General features: G+C 39.5%; 1 protein-coding gene across 1 annotated transcript in view; it reads left to right on the plus strand.

Moving 5' to 3' along the window:
- Positions 1-17527, plus strand: part of grid1a (glutamate receptor, ionotropic, delta 1a) — a 342488-nt gene that overhangs the window by 225829 nt on the left and 99132 nt on the right. Inside the window, 1 exon segment of the mRNA XM_048191329.1 lies at positions 8332-8537. Coding sequence (XP_048047286.1) covers positions 8332-8537 — 206 coding nt within the window.

Below are 17527 nucleotides of genomic sequence, written 5' to 3' on the forward strand. Positions count from 1 at the left end.
ACATCATGCTGCTTTAATCAAGAACTAAATCCAAGAACAAGCCTTGTATTTTATTTTTCAACCCAATCTTTTTATTACAAATGAAGGAACAGCGGAACATCAAACCGTTCTTTGTTAGAGCTCCATTGATTCCCTGCACACCTCTTTCACCCATGTCTTACTCAGTGAGATGGCAGCTTGTATATGCCTTTAGATATATAATTACACTCTTTAAGCAAATCCAATTTATTTCTCGAAAGATTTCTCTCAGCTCTTTCTTTCCACTGATTTCCACAGCTTTAATTATATATTTCTGAGACTGTATGCTCAAGAGACTGAATTTTCTCTTCAGTTTGTTTGTAGCTACAGCTGTGATAATTGAATTACAATGAGATTCTTAAACTAATCTCTGCATTGTGTCTGGTGTGTTTGCTGGTTGGGAATATTGACAGGTCTTTAGTAGTTAGTCATACCACGAGCATCAATAAAGGAGCGTAATATGACATTTACTGATTGAATTTCAATGATTAACATATGGTGAATTAGTGATGCATTATTGTGACCTCCTTAGTAATCGTACACTCTAAAAAGTATTGGGTTAAAAACAACCATTTCTGGGTTATTTGTCAACCCAGGACTGGGTAAATATTGAAAAGAACACATGCTGACCCAACTCTTTGGGTTTTATCAAGTGTGCCACACAAGTCCTGAAAAGAGAAGCCAAAACGTTTCGGTCACCCCCCAGGTGGCTGGTCCCATATAGGTCATAAACCCCGCCCTCTCCATGTAATCTTATGGGATGTGAGACAAACTAAACAATCAAATTACACTTCAAATAAATTTTTTACAAAGATGGTTTTTGTCATTTTAGGTATGTCATAGTTTTTATCATGCTGATGCAAGTTCAAGTGTGTGCGTGTGTTTAAGTTTGGTTTTAGTTAGTTATTTGATGCTATAAAAACGGGAGTGTGACTTAATGATGGACAGCTGAGATTGACAGCTTCTCTGAGCCAAGTTGTCTCTGAAACACCAACAAACTTTTTTCGGGAGCTTTAACTTTTATTTCTAAATTTTTAGAGCTTTTTGTTTCACACCGACATAATGAGTTGTTCTGAAACAAACTGTACTTACCGATTATGTGCCTCTGCTTCTCGCTCACTACTGCGCAGACTCAGGTATCAGCTTGGCTGTTCCGGTTCCTTAAATTACGATCTTATATATTCATGTTTGAATCAAAAATCAAAAACAGCTTTTACCATCTCGTCTGTCAGACATTTAAATTTCAACCCATCAAACACACTGCACAACTGAAGTCCCCTTAAGGCGAGTCATTTCACTCAGCGGCCATCTTTGAAATGCCTCTCGGGCACTCTCAATTACATCCTGAGCGCCGCTGGTCTCCAGATGGACCAGAAGAAGGTTCAAGCCATCCAGAACTGGCCTCAACCTCAGACTGTTAAAGGATTTCAACGATTCCTCGGCTTTGCCAATTTCTACTGTAGATTCATCCAAAACTTCAGTCTCCTTTCCACACCACTCACTTCTATGCTCCGTCAGAAGCCCAAGTCTCTGTCCTGGAACCCTGAAGCTCGAGCCTCATTCAAGAAGCTCCAGGAGGCCTTTTGCACTGCTCCCATCCTCACACACCCTTACCCCCAACCCACGTCGGAGTCGACTTTGTCACAGAACTGCCAAAGTCTGATGGTTACACCTGCATTCTTGTCGCAGTGGATTGATTCTCCAAGGCATGCAAGTTGATTCCCCTCCGGGGTTTACCCCACCCTCGTAACAGCTGAAACCCATCATCTATTCCGCACCTTTGGTATACTAGAAGAGGTTGTCTCCGACCGTGGGCCCCAAAATTCCCTCAGGCAAACAACCACCGGCCTTACCCCATTCCAGTGCATACTCAGGTACCAACCCCCTCTGTTTCCCAGGACAGAAGAACCCTCGGACATTCCAGCTGTCGACCACTGGTTTCAAGCAAGCGAGAGGATTTAGGACTCAGCCCACATCCAACTCCAGTAAGCAGTGCAGAGACACAAGACCTTTGCAGATGCCCGCCGGTCTTATACCCCCATCTACCGTCCTGGAGATAAGGTCTTCCTCTCGACCCGGGTTCTGCGTCTCCGCCTGCCTTGCCGGAAGCTGAGTCCCCGCTATATAGGTCCCTTTACCATTGAGAGGCAGATCAATGAAGTCACCTACCATCTCCAGCTCCCTGCACGGTATTGCATTCACCCTTCCTTCCATGTTTCACTCCTCAAACCTGTTTCTCCCTCTTCTACAGAACCCGAAAAACCGCCAGTACCTCCTCCTCCCGAAGTCATCGAGGAATGCCAAATCTACAGAATACAGGAGATCTTGAACTCTTGGCAACGGGGCGGCTGTCTGGAATAACTTGTGGACTGGGAGGGGTATGGACCAGAGAAATGGTCCAGGGTTAACCGAGATGATGTGTTGGATCCCACTCTCCTGGCCAAATTCCACCAGAACCACCCTGACCGTCCAGCACCCAGAGGCCGTGGCCGACCCCGTCGCCGTAGTAGGGCGTCAGGAGCCACCCCTGGAGGAGGGGTACTGCCAAGGAGTCACCACAGTCGCCACCCACTACAGTCACCAGATCCCAATCACCTGATCACATTCCCCTGTCAGCAATCATCAGCCAGCACTATATACCTGCACTCCTCCTGTTCACTCACTGTCTGGTCACAACCATACCATGTTGTTTCGCCTGACCCACTTACCTGTTGGTTACTTACCTGTAATTCCTGTGCTACGTTCCAGTTCTCCCCTGCTGTTGTTCTTCACCGTCTCCATGCTCCTCAGCTCCCTCCGGATCCCCTGGGAAACACAAAGACACTATCAGACTCAGATAAGCCACTCAAGACTTTCCCACTTGCCACCTGCTTACCTGGACAATCCTCTCGCCTCTATTATCTCCATCATTGCTCAATAAACCTGCTGTCATTTGTACCACTTACCTCTGTGTCCCTTTTCTATCTTCTGACACATACTAAGGTTATGCCAATTATGCTGAAAGGGTTTTCATTAGTGTATTTAGTACAACTTTTTTGCTCAAGTGCTCAAATGATTAGACTTTCTTATTGGTTGTTGTTTTGAAAGCACATCGCATGTAATCTGTTTTGAAGAAAGTGTTTTGATGGTCAGTTGTCATGGAAACAGTTTGTAGCTTGTAGTATACCGCAGTGCACAGAGGGTTATAATCAAGAGAGTTAAGATCAAGTACACACTCACACATACATGCAAATTAATATGGTGTTTGATCATTCTTGATGTCTGATTTGCTTTCCTGTGTTGCAATATAACCCTGAAAACTGGACTATGGTTGTCTGAATAAATTTATGCTTGAAGCAAAAGATAAACTTAATGTCAGATATGGAAGATAGCACAGACAATTTCATTGTATATGTTTTTATAATATATGATGATATGTTTGATAATTATTATTGACAAACAAAATTATCATACAGTGCAGAAATAGCTCATAATATGTGAAAGGGAAATTTAAAAAGTTGCTTAAATAAGAGAAACAGAAAAGGGAAAAGGTCATTCTTTTTTGTTTAACCATGTGTCAATATTTTAAAAACATCACTTTTTACAACAGTAGTTGTCAACTTTGCAATCCAAAAATGGCTCACAACTCTGTTGGTGTCAGAGATCGGCCAGGCTCTATCACCACCCAATCACAGAGGTCACAATCACTGGAATACTAATCACCCACACCTGAACGTCATCACCTCATCATCACAAGCAGTATAATAGCACACACTTCACCACAGCACTTTGTCTTATCTCAATTTCGAGAAGGACTCACTTACCTGATCCACTTGCCTATATGCTCCAGCGTACCTACGTCTCTCCCGATCCTCTGTGTCTCCTGTGTCCACCTGTTTGTCTGTGTCTCCAACGTCTTCTCATCCCGGACTCCATCCCACTCCAACATACTCACCGAAAATTGTGCTTGACTGCTCAGTCTGGGTAACACTTGCTTGACTGTGTCTGAGCGGCAGAGGAGGCTGACCCAGGGTCTTTGTTTGTATTGTGGTTCTGGGGGACATGTTATCCCAGCCTGTCCCATTTGTCCACCACGACCTATGGTGAGTGTCATCCATTCTCTGTCTGTTAATACTAAGCCACTCACTGCTGAAGTTATTCTTACTGCCTCCAATGTCTCCCTTCTAGTACATGCCCTCCTCGAATCCATCATCTTCCTGGTTCTGGAAAATTCCACCGCTGGTATTATTCTAGGGCACCCGTGGCTAGTGCAACACAACCCCGTTCTCTCCTGGAACACCGGCGAAGTCCTGAAGTGGGGTGATAGCCATTTTCCCGGGTGCTTCACAAGTCTTCCTCATCCAGTGAAACCTCCATCAACACCACCTCTATCGAGAGCCCGGTTGAACAGCAATCCACGGCGATTGCAGCATACTACGCCCCCTGCAGTGACATCATCTGCCCCTAATGGGCGTCGTCGTTGCCTCCACACCGGCCATGGGACTGTACCATCAACCTCCTTCTGGATGAGCCAGTGCCCCACGGAAAGATTTATCCTCTCTCTCTCCCTGAACAGAAGGCCATGGAGGAGTACGTAGAAAAGGCTCTTCAACAGGGTTACATCCACCCTTCTACTTCCCCTGCTTCCCGAGCTTTTTCTTCGTGGCAAAGAAGGACAGAGGCTTGCAGCCCTGCATTGATTACAGAGCATTCAACAAGATCTCTGTGAAATTCAGGTACCCTTTTCCCCTTGTCCCAGAAGCACTGGAACAACTTCGTGGAGCAGTCGTGTTCACTAAGTTGGACCTCCGCAGTGTGTACAGCCTCATCCGGATACGTGAGGGGGACGAGTGGAAGACCACCTTCGTGACCCCTACTGGACACTACGAATACCTCGTTATGCCGTATGGACTGGTCAACGCCCCTTCCGTATTCCAGGACTTCATGCACAAGGTGCTCCGGGAGTTCCTCTATCGCTTCGTAATAGTCTACATTGATGACATCCTAATCTACTCTCAGAGCCTGGCCGAACATCGCCAGCACATTGCGGAGGTCCTCCAATGCCTGAGGGAACACCAGCTCTACCTCAAAGCCGAGAAATGCTCCTTCGACCAATCCTCCACCCTGTTTCTCAGCTATAACATCAGTGAACACGGCATCCAGATGGACGAGGGGAAGGTCGACCAGTACGCAACTGGCCAACACCTTCAACCATCAAAGAGCTTCAACGCTTCCTGGGATTCTCAAACTTCTACCATCACTTTATACAGAATTACAGCTCCATCACCACTCCACTCACCAACCTTCTCTGCAATAAGCCCAAGTCTCTGTCCTGGACTCCAGCTGCCACCCAGAGCCTTAAAGACTCCTTTACTAAAGCACCGCTCCTCATCCATCCTGACCCCAACAAGCCCTTTGTCGTCGAGGTCGATGCATCCACCACTGGGGTAGGAGCGGTGCTTTCTCAGCAGCAGGGGAATCCAGCACGACTCCATCCATGTGCCTTCTTTTCAAAGAAGCTCTCCCCGGCGGAGATGAATTACGACATCGGGAACAGAGAGTTACTGGCCATCAAGCTCGCATTGGAGGAGTGGAGACATTGGCTGGAGGGAGCCAAGGTGAAGAGACTGTCAGAGATTGCCCAGGCTCTATCACCACCCAATCACAAAGGTCACAATCGCCGAAATACTAATCACCCGCACCTGAACGTCATCACCTCATCATCACAAGCAGTATAATAGCACACACTTCACCACAGCACTTTGTCTGGTCTCAATTTCGAGAAGGACTCACTTACCTGATCCACTTACCTCTATGCTCCAGCGTTCCTACGTCTCTCCCGATCCCCTGTGTCTCCAGCGTCCTCCTGTGTGTCTGTGTCTCCATTGTCTTCTCATCCCGGACTCCATCCCACTCCAGCATACTCACCGAAGTGTGTGCTCGACTGCTCAGCTCCACGATCTCCTCCATCAATCTACAAAACAAAGAACTGGCTGTATTATCATTCCATATTACCATCCTGCTCATTCATTATTACTCACCTGCTTGTTAATTTCCACGTTGTTGTGGGTCTGTATTCTGTAACAGTTGGGTGGCAGGAAAGACAAATGCAACTAATTATTTAAATGTTAATAATTAGGATTGCAAAAGATGCCACTTCATAAAAAAAATACTGTAAATATCAACTGTTTAGATGGAAGAGAAAAATATATTTTAAAGGGGGGGGATCACACACACAGTGTTAACCTTTTGTTAACTCTCTTGTTAACCTTGAGTACATATAGAGTAACAATGCATCCTTCATATCTCCGAAAAGTCTTTAGTTTTGTCATATTTATAAAAGAGAGACACGCTAAACCGAGTATTTCTGAAAAAAGCAGAGATCCTGGAGGCGTGTCTGCCGTCAGTGCCATGGGTGGAGCTAAACGATCACGATCGCGTGAGATCGCATGCTAGCTGCGGCATCTTTATAAATAAAAAGGGAACAAAAACGTTCGTGTAGTTTACATTATACGCACTTGCGAGCCGATTGCCGACAAAACACAGACACTCATGTTTTGAAACTTTGGCCATGTTTAACATGAGAATGCAACACTTTAACTGTGTAAATAAGTCAGAATGCATGAAATAGCATTACACCCCGAGGCGGGAGATAGTCTTTTCAGCCCCATTCACCAATAACAGCGGATTATCAGTGAAACCCAGTTGTCTGATGAAAGTTTGTAAAAGGAGACCGAGCTGTTTTGTATATTATCACAACCAGGTAATATGCATTTGCGTGACGAAGGCATTACTAGTGCGTCATCGACAGTTATATAGTGTTAGGGGCGGGGCCGTGTTCAGGGGCTCCAGTGCATCATCAAACCCCTGTTTTAGCTCCACCCAAAAAATCCTGAACATAGAATTGGTGAAAAACTGTTTAACTCTCTAATTTCACAATTCAGTACTACATAGTTCACAGTCTTTGTAATGTGTTTCAGCAATACATTTGTAACATTTATAATGTGTTTAGAAACAATTCTCAGAATTGACTTTACAGGGACTTTAAAATATCTCTTCATTGTTGATGTTAAACACATCCAATCAAGCTACAGTACTTTATGCTAGTAAATTTAGACAGATTTTTCCAGTCAACAGGAAAGGCTGTGTGACATGCCCTCATCCTTAAAAAATATGAACTAACAAAATAACACAGGATAAAAGAAAATACAACACAGAATATTATAAATAATATGGATTCGCTGATCAGTTGTACTTCTGTTGTACTTCTGTGTAATTAGAAAATCTCCAAATGTCACAGTCAGCTGTTGTCATGTTGTTAATGGTAATATCAATAATTTTAGAAGACTGTTGTGTTGACTTTTTCTATGATAATTAAATAAAATAATGTTTCACCACTTGATAGCTTATACAACACGACTATTTATGATTTGATTGCAGGAGAGACAAAGCTGCTGTCAACACCCTGAAATCTGAAGATGGGCTGAACATTTTCTGCTCCTCTTAATGCTTTTTATCAGTCTGTTTTGCTTCCTTATGTTGACAGGTTCTTGAAAGTATTCTGTTTCTTCTGGGGGTTTTTTCAAGCAGTAAATAAAAGACGTAATGGAAAGTGTAGTAGATGCCAGCCAACTTACAGTTCTTCACATTTTGACTGCCTCAATGTCATGCAATGAAAACGTAATTACAGCTTGAAGTGAAGTCCATAAATGTACACAGTTACGTTGAAGTATTCATGCATTTTTATGATTGGTCTATATAGCTCTAATTAGACCTTGAAGTCTCATTCTCACATTTTGACCCTCGTAGAGGACAGTTCTTCTGCCCATTCTGCCAGTAGATGGTTTGAAAGCTCAATGCCGGACAATTAAGCCATCTAAAAGCCACTTCAGTAGACTGAATACACATCCGTGATGTGCAAAAGGGCAAGAAAACAGGATTTTTTTCTCATATAGTCCTTGAATCTCCAGAGCAGGGAACATAGACTTTTTTTTTTCAAAAGTTAAAGGGATAGTGATGAAGAAAAAAAAAATCTGTCATCATTTACTCACTCTAATGTTATTCTAAACCCAGATGACCTTCTTTCTTCTCTAGAACACAATTTTATATTTTTACAGATCTTACTATCCCTTTCTGCATAATTTCTCTAAAGTAAATTTACAGTCAGGTCTGAAGTTATTCTGTCTGGAAACCTCTGATCTTAAATCAAATGTTCAGTCTGTATTTGATCTATTTTCATCTCATTCTTCATCTTAAATGCAGTTTTTAGCTCTCTGCACATGAGTCTTGGTTTTTTAACCACCATCTTTTGCTTTTTCTCACGCTCTGTTTCAGATGTGCGGGGTATGCGTGGATTTCTGGACCAGGCCTCTCGAATGGGTTTAGATGTGTCTCTACAGCAAGTTGACCGAAATGTGACAAAGGTCTTTTCTACCCTGTTCAGCACAATGAGGATGGAGGAGCTGAACCGTTACCGGGACACGCTCAGACGGGCCATCCTGCTGCTCAGTCCTCGCACTGCCCAGGTCTTCATACACCAGGTAGGAGCCATTGTAACAGCAGTTCTGAAGTGTTTATGTATTTTATATATTAGAACTTATATTAGGCTAAAGAATATATACATAATATATACATCATAGTATACATCAATTTTATACACATTTGATATATTATGAATACATTACAATATTAATACTTTCCAGAAATTGCATGTTTTATTTTTATTTTACATATTTATGTATTTATATGAAATATATTAATATTTATATATTAAAGGTGGACTCTCAAATAGAATTTCAAATACACTGTTTGGAAGTTAGTCGGGCCGACACCAACAACAAACGCGTAACCAATCAGCATTATGGGGCGTATGACGGTTGAGGAGAGAGAATGAGCAAGAGTGTTGTTTGTTGATGAGTGGCAAAGTGTTGTTTGTTGCCCGCTAATAAGGTCTTTTTTGAATGAAGCTTTTGCTGGAGAGGCACATGAACTGTTGTGCCAAATGGGCTGGAAAATAACTAAAGTGGCTCATCCTGTGCATTGCTTTCTGTTTAGCTGTAATCTCATTCTCAGCAAAATGATCGGAACACGTTATTTTATTGGCCAAAGTAAGGAGAGAATCGTGTTTAAATTAGTGGGAGCTATTTGAGAAAGCAGCGACTGTGGTCGCGTTTAGAAGGTTGTTGGTTTAAATCCTGATAGTGATGTTTTAGGGATTACAACTGAGTGTCAGGAGGTTGTTCATATCTAAATCCCTCACTCAGCTGTGGTCACTGCCATAGGGCCCTCAAGCAAGTGACTTAACCAAGTGACACTCCAGCTATTACAGTCCCTGGTTACACTTTATTTACATAGTCCACTTTAGACATAACTTTACAAATACATCTAAAGTATTAGTAGAATAAGTTGACATGTTGCAAAGATATTTACAGTTAGTAGAATATCTCTTCAGGGAGCATCAAAATAAAGTGTTAGCAGTCTACTAATACTCGAATGACTGGTAGTTAACATGTAGTTGCAAAAATACTTGTAGTGTGTAGAATGTCTAAAGTGGACTATTAAAATAAAAGTGTTACCCAGTCCCAAACTTCTGGAGCCTTTACAAGGACATTTCTCCAATCTAATTTCTTAATGTAAAAGTGATGAGAGGGTTGAAAACTGCTCATTTTATCAGACAGCCACCTTGTGAACATGAGAATTGTATACATCACTCATTTTTATTTATGTACAGTGAGCACTCCAGTGTCCCAGAGAGCATTTTTAAATGTTAAATATGTTCTTATTATGATTTATTTATTAGTTATATAAGGTTTGGTCAAACCATATTTTTGCTGCATATCTATTGCTATAGATATAGATAAAAAATGGAGGATGTATTGAAAATAAATATTATTTATTATTCATTGTTTATATTTTGGGCTGCTCATGAATCATAAGATGTAGTGCTGATTACTTTTACACCTCTCACAAATCCTTAGCACACCAAATTAGAAATGTGTACTGAGGGTGTATCTTCTCTGAGTATTTGTGTATATGTGTTTGGGTTTGCTTAGCTTTATTTTGGCCAATAAAACAATTCAAAATTCTCTTTAGGGACATCTTAGTATCTGTGTGTTATGAGATAAAATATTATGACTTTAGTTAAAATGGAACATTCTGTTTTGCAAAAAGTCAAGTCATCTTAAAGTTTGCAAAGTTATGTAGTAGTTCCTCTACCGTTCAAAAGTTTGGGGTCAGTAAGATTTTTTCTGTAAGAAATAAAAAATTGTATTCAGCAAGAATGCATTAAATTAATCAAAATTGGCATTAAAGACTTTCACATTTGTTACAAAACCTACTAAAGGATCATGTAACACTGAAGACTGGTGTAATGGCTGCTGAAATTTTAAATTACATTTTAAAACATACTAAAATGCAAAACGGGTATTAATATGATCATAATGATATTTACCTACCCCAAACTTTTGAACAGTAGTGTATAAGTAGCTTTAAATGAAAACGATAGCAGACTTTGCCTTGTGGTCCTCAATTGGAAAGTCTCATAAATCAGCTAAATCATGTTTTTGCTTTAAATCTACTGATATTAACAGGTTTGTGTGAGGGTTAGTGTTAGCAAATATCATCACCTCCATATAAAAACCATTGCGGCTATGAGACATCCTCACTTATATAGTGGAACCAACATGTGTGTGCTGAGATTGAACCTGGGGCCAGTTTGGACTTCTGGTTAGCAGTATGACAGCTGAGAGATAGAGTTCTTTAGAGCAGCAATACATCCTGGGAGTTCTCTGCAATAGTCTAAAAAGCCTAAATTGAACTCTGAGTAGTCGAGGGAATGAGTTTACCATGCTATCTTTCTCTTGCTCTAAGCCCTGTGGGCAGTCATTCACTCTTATCTGAATAACCTTGTCTGTTTGAGGAAGTCTTGTATATATGTGTATTTCCATGGTGATTTGCTGCTCTGAGACACGGTCAGATAAACAGCTGGGTTCAGAGAGCTGCTATCAGTATTTTAGGGAGGTTCTCCATGCTCTGATTCGTCCATGGCTCTCTATGCGATTCACACAGCCATTACCACCGCTGTGCATTAGGCCGAGCGTGTCGGCCTGTCAGGACTTGCAGAGAGAGGTGGAAAATAGCCAAGGACACAAGGTACATCCATCTAGTACCTATAGTGTGTCATTTAATAGCCATCCACTCGTGCATATGGACACTGGTAATGAGCCCGAGCACAAGCTATCCAAGAATGACCAGATAAAAAAATATAGCAAGAGATGCATGTGATCTTGAAATATCCATTCATTCCCGAGAGCCACAAGCCCATTAGCCAGATGACTCTGGCTCAGTCTGAAGTCTCCCTGTTGTGGTGCACAGTGTAAGCTGCTAAATGGACGGTGAATCAGCACCTTCCATGGTTTTAGATCTCCAAGTCTAACAAACACATTATTGTAGCATTAAATTTGTTTTAGTAATTAAGCAATTTTTAGCCATTTTTAAAATTAAGCACTAGTAAAGCTTGGTGGAGGTTATCACTGTAATGAGCTGGTAACTAGATGAAAAATGCAGAAAATGATGTGGCTGATTGAGAGTTTCATCCGAAACAAAGGCTTCTGGTGGCCCCAAGGGCGATTCAATTTAGTTTCTTTTGTGCTGCTGAACAGGGTCCACAGCTAAACTGCATTAGATACCTGCATCTTGTGTTTTTGCCAATGTGAGCGATTTCAGAGAGCGCTGGCTGATTTTTAGCTTGTGTTTCTTTTTAAAGCATCATTAAGCTCATAGTGATTTTGACAGACAATTCTGAGTCATGCTGGACATTTGTTCTATTTATGTAAATGATGCTTTAAATTAGAGCTGTTTGATTATGGCAATAATCACAATGACGATTTCTTTACGTTCGTAAGTATTGTAATCTTTTAATTATTTAACCTGAATCAGAGTGGACAATATAGCCTAAATCTTAATCATGATATAAGTTTTTAAAGAATATTTTGCTGGAAATAAGATTTATTATGATATCAACATTTTAGATACCAGTGAATTTCACAATTCTCAATACCACAGAAAAAAACTAATGTATGTGACGTCCTCAAACAATTGTTGAAGACAAGTAAAATGCTATGAACTGCTCTGACAGACAGGTTGAGGATCCAAGCGCAGCTTTATTGGGCAATCCAGAATCGTAATTCATAAAACAGGCAAATTGGTCCAAACACCATGCAGATAACCCAGACAATAAACACCCGAGGGCTATTTCATAAAAGATGCTAAGAAAAGCGAGGATTAAACTCCAACACCTGACTTGAATGAACCTAACAAATAAGTTGGGGCTAAAATAGTTTCATAAAAGTTAATTGAAGTTCACACAATCCTGCTAATTTGATCCAGGTTTACCTAGTCAAGATAATTGCATGTGCACGCTTTTCTTAAGCAGCCCTAGAGGTCTATCATGGCATCAAACTAACCCACCATAGGAAACAGCATACATTTTGTGCTATTTTATGCGTTTGAGACATGGTGTTTTCCTCAGTGCATAACTTACATTTCATAGGTTTATTCTCCATCTGTGAAATGTTAGAAAGTCATGCAAATATTTCCATTTTGCTGCGAAACTTCACAGTGAACGAGCGCTGCTGCGTGCATGCGCGCCAAACGAATGGAACGCAATATGAGCGCAATAATTCTGACTAAAATATACATTTTGCTAAAATATTTGATGTTAAATGTGCCTTAAAATGTAAAATTTTAAACCTTCAAGTAAGTGTATTTTTATGATATCAGTAACTGTAAATGGAATATTGTAATGGGGTAAATCAAGGCTAATCTACTGTTATTTATTGTTAAATACTATATATTAATATACCAATTACTGAGTTTAGATTCATCTTACCAATTAAAATTTAGTCTGTGCTTTTATTATTTAATTTGTTTAATTTTGTGATTTTAACTTCTGCCTCAAAAAGCATTTTTTTTTTTTTAATTGTAATGTTCTAATGTTTTTCTACTAACCATAAAAGTTACTACAGCTGCCAAACAAAACCAGAGAGAAGTGTATTCATATATTTTAAAAGTCTATTAAATCTTGCGCACAAAACATTTAGCCAGTAAGCAAAGAAAACCTGTAGGTTACACACACACACACACACACACACGTTAAATATATATATTAACTCTGATAATATCATTGCATTCCTATTGGTAAGTGTTAGAGGAGCTCAGCTTAGCCTGACAGTTAGCCTGCCAGGTTAGTTTCCCTGCATAAGTTGCCAGAGTAACTAGGTTTGAACTAATTTAAGTTTGCTTTATGATACAGAATTCACTGACAATAAGTCTGACTAACTAAAATAAGCCTGGCTTGTATTCTAATCTTGTTTTATGAAACAGCCAGGCAAAAAGGGAAATCCAGGACAATAGGCATACGAACAAAACTAAGAAAATGGAAACCAGGGCTCAGAATTGCAGTGTAACATTGAACAAACAAGACTCAGCAAAGAATGAGTGAAAATACAGGGCTTATATAGGCAAGAGTTTAACCAGATAATGAGACACAGGTGGAAGTGATCAAACAATAATGAGTCCATGCAATAGGTTATGGGAATTGAATTTCATGATGGGAATGCAAGGGAGTCGAGAGCAGTGCCCTCTGGTGGAGATCATGGGCACTCCAGCTGGTGGATGCTACATAAACAGTCAGTAATACAATAAAAAAGCCAATTAAAATAATAGAACAAACACAAGAGAAAAAGATAAAGAAAAATAAAATAAATAACAGTATATTATTCAGATAATAGCCTACTACAGAAATTGAATAAAGTAATTAAATGTAAATTAAAACAGTACAGTCTTCGCTGAAGGAATTAAACTTTATTATTAAAGCTACAAAGTTTATTCAGTCAAGAACAGTGAGAGATTTGGTCTTTTTCTTTTGTTGTTTGATTAACGTTAATGACAGACAGCAGCAGGTATATTACAGTTTTTTCAATTGCTAACAAGCATTTACCAATACTTAAAGTACTTTTTCTAAACTCTTAACACAGAAACACAGATACATCACACAATTAGCCAAATAGTTAATTTTCTGCTAAAATCATATTTTGTTAAAAAAAAAACACAAAATCTACATTTCAAAATGCTCTTTCAAAACACAGCAAACCTATTCAAAATCGAGTCGTTCTGTCAAACACTAGCACTAGTTTTCTGTCCAACATGAACATATAGTCAAAGCGCAATGACTGTCAAAATACTAACAGTTGATGGCATTATGAAAACTGCATTACTTGTCATGTTTCTGTTCTACCTGGAGAAAATATGACATCCATTTTTTTATAATTCAGTTTCCTTTTACTGCTGTAATAGTAGAATGCTTACATGTAAGCCATTCTATGTTGTTGGTTAAGTGTTAAATGTGTGCATTCTTGGTAACAGAAGTGAATGAGTAATTGCTTTATAGAATGTGCAGTAGAAAAAAGAAGAAGAAGAAGAAAGTAACAGAATTGTTCAGGGCAGCCACTGGTCAAATGAGTCCCCTATGCAGAACTTTGGTTGCCCCCTTGGTTGAAATCTCTTTCTGGAGGTGGGTGTGTGGTGTTGATGGTGCCCTCATAGAGGGTGGGATGGTGCAGCCTTGGTAGCTAGTGCCCTACGCAGACCACACATTCTGCATATATGGAATAGTGGTAGTGGAATCGTTGTAGTAAAGCTTTGCATGAAGCTTTTACTGAAATGAAAACATGAAATTGCTGCCATTGATCAACAACAAATCCAACATACATGGTCTTTGGTTACTGTTGAAGCTTTTTTTTCTGCCATAGAATAAAAAAGTATGAAAGGTAATTGTGACTTTTATCTCACAATTCTATTTTTATTTTTATTTTTTTAGTTGTGAGTTTACATCTCACAATTCTGACTTTTTTCCTCAGAATTGTGATATATAAACTATTGGAATTGATACAAAAAAATAAGCTTTCATAGGTTCCACATGTGTAAGTGAAAAAAACAGAAATGCACAGTCCAGCTCAAATTCTTCCTCTTCTCCCTTGTCCTGATCCAACTTCTCGTCTCCTCCTTCATCTTTTCCTCTACCTTACCTTTTTTTTTTTTTTTTTGCTCCTCTGTGTTGTTTTTCATCCACACTGAACAAATCCGATTCAAAGAGTCCTATTTTACTGTGTGTCCATGTAATGGAAAGAAATTCAACACCTGACTATGCTTCCAACTGAGATTGGAATCTGCTATTTCTCAATATTTCAGTGATCTGCTATTTAAAAATGCTTATCAATTGTTTCAGTATTTGTTTAATATATTTTTTCAATACTTTTGAGCTGCTGTTGTTGCAAAAATGTAGGTTTTATACTAGATTTAATGATTGGAACATTGGGTTTTCATTTCTGATTTGCTGTGTTTAAGCATTTGCAAATAAGATGAGAAAGATCCATGATTTTGGTATGGGGAAAGCTTATATGAAAATAAAATTTAAACATTTTAGAAACGTGTTAATTGACTGCATTTTTTGTGAAAACTACATGAATTGTGTTAATGGTATGGTCACAACAGACGGATGTTCTGCTAAATGTGTTTAGAGTTTTGAAAATGTGACTACAGATTGGACAAATGTTAGCAATTGAAAAAAACTGTAAGAGCTTAATGCACTTAACTTAAATCCAATTAATCGAACAGCCCTACTTCTAATCATGCAATTAAGTGGAGTTCTGTCATGACAGCTCTCGGAGTGTTTGGCATGGTAATGGGTATGACAATGTTGATATGTTTGGTCTTGGCAGAATAGATCTGCTGCGTTGCTGCTGCTTTTATTGCTGCTTTAATTAATCTTCGTCTAGTTAGGTTTTTGCTGCTGCAGAGCAAGTACAGGACTTGCTACTGCCAATACATACACAAAACACTGCTGTGAGCAAGCAAGACATGCTGCTGCTATACAATATAGTATACATGAATTACCCGTAGCAGATCTATACAGGTGGAGCTGGGGAAGATGGAGGGTTTCTGAAAGTGCGCTGCACTGCTAAGGCAAATACTACCCATGTATTTGTAGGTTGAGCACGCAAGCTCATTGGCTACTGATACAGCAGGAACCGATCAGCTGTGCCCTATACATAATGATGTGACAGAACTTTGTATTTGTGCTTTTAAAGTGTTGTGCTTTTCTAAACAATGACTCTTATAAGACATAGTATGTAGAATATGAGACCTGGGGTAGGCTCTTTTGATTTTGGCCTAGCAACGACCCAGAAATCCATAGAAACCACATAGTAACACCTCGGCAACCTCTCATAACACCCTTGCATCGTGGCATAATGAGTTCACATTTCTTATAACTCATTTTGAAAATCAGCTGTTGTAAAGTTGTGTTGGGATATGTGTCTCTTATGAAATCATTATCTTTACTACCAGACATAAAGATAATTGTGGACAACACAATTAGACACCTAGCATATCATTTTGTTTTCATTATGACATGAGTGCTTCACCCTCCCCTGTCTGCAGAACATGAACAGATACATATACACACCTACCCTCTTCATATCAAAAGCAGCCCTAATGAGACTCCATAGATAATTACCCACATCCAGTTGTATTTTAAAGGTTTAATTATTAAATTGCCAATGAACACTCCTGACGTGCTGATTTTACAAAGAGAGGTTGGGGTAAGACCTGTTAAACGCTCACAGAATGCCAATGAGTCTCAGGCTCATCAGTTGTTTTAGTCTGCAAGTCATTGTTGTTGTCAGGAGTATTAGGGGACTCTTGGGATGGGAGCTTTTCATTTTATTATTTTGTTTATCTAAACATGCAAATTCTTCTGCATCAAGTGGTAAGGAAGTCTCAGCAGAAATAATATTCACAAACTAAATTTCATACTTTGTTGATGCCATAATGAGGCCGGAAATAAAATTGCTTAAATGAAAGTAATATTCCTCTAAACTCATATTTTCATAATTTCTCTCCCTCTCTCTCTCTCTGTGTGTGTTTTAATGAAAACATACACAAACCAACTGAAATTAAATTTCAGTTCACAATTTACTGGACCATGACTATTCACCGGGGTATTCAGAAAACCTAATGATATTTTTCATTGTTGATTTTTTTCACTTCACTACGAGATGTGGTGATTTAATTCTGCATTCTGCTGGAACGCTATTCAAATACAAGAATGTGTCATTCCAATTTCATAGACAAGGCTTTGCATAACATAGCTTGGCAGTTTGTTCATATGCAGTGACATTTCTGTATTGTTTAAAATCAAGCAGGTGATATGTTTGAAAGTGGTTATATCATAGAAATGTATATTTTCAGCTCTGAGTGGTTTGGTGTTGCTAGTAGTGATTATAGCTTACATTACCGCCCATACCCTGAACTGTCCTTGTCATAGTTCTAAAATAAAAGCCATCACTTACAGACTGATCATTGCATCCATCTAGACCCTGACAGATGCCTTGTATATTCAGCTAAACGCTTTGGGATTTCACTGTCAACACTGTAAATATTTGGTCTTTACTGTGACCTTTTCACAGAT

This window comes from Megalobrama amblycephala, linkage group LG5 (assembly GCF_018812025.1).
Source record: "Megalobrama amblycephala isolate DHTTF-2021 linkage group LG5, ASM1881202v1, whole genome shotgun sequence".
Lineage (NCBI taxonomy): Eukaryota > Metazoa > Chordata > Actinopteri > Cypriniformes > Xenocyprididae > Megalobrama > Megalobrama amblycephala.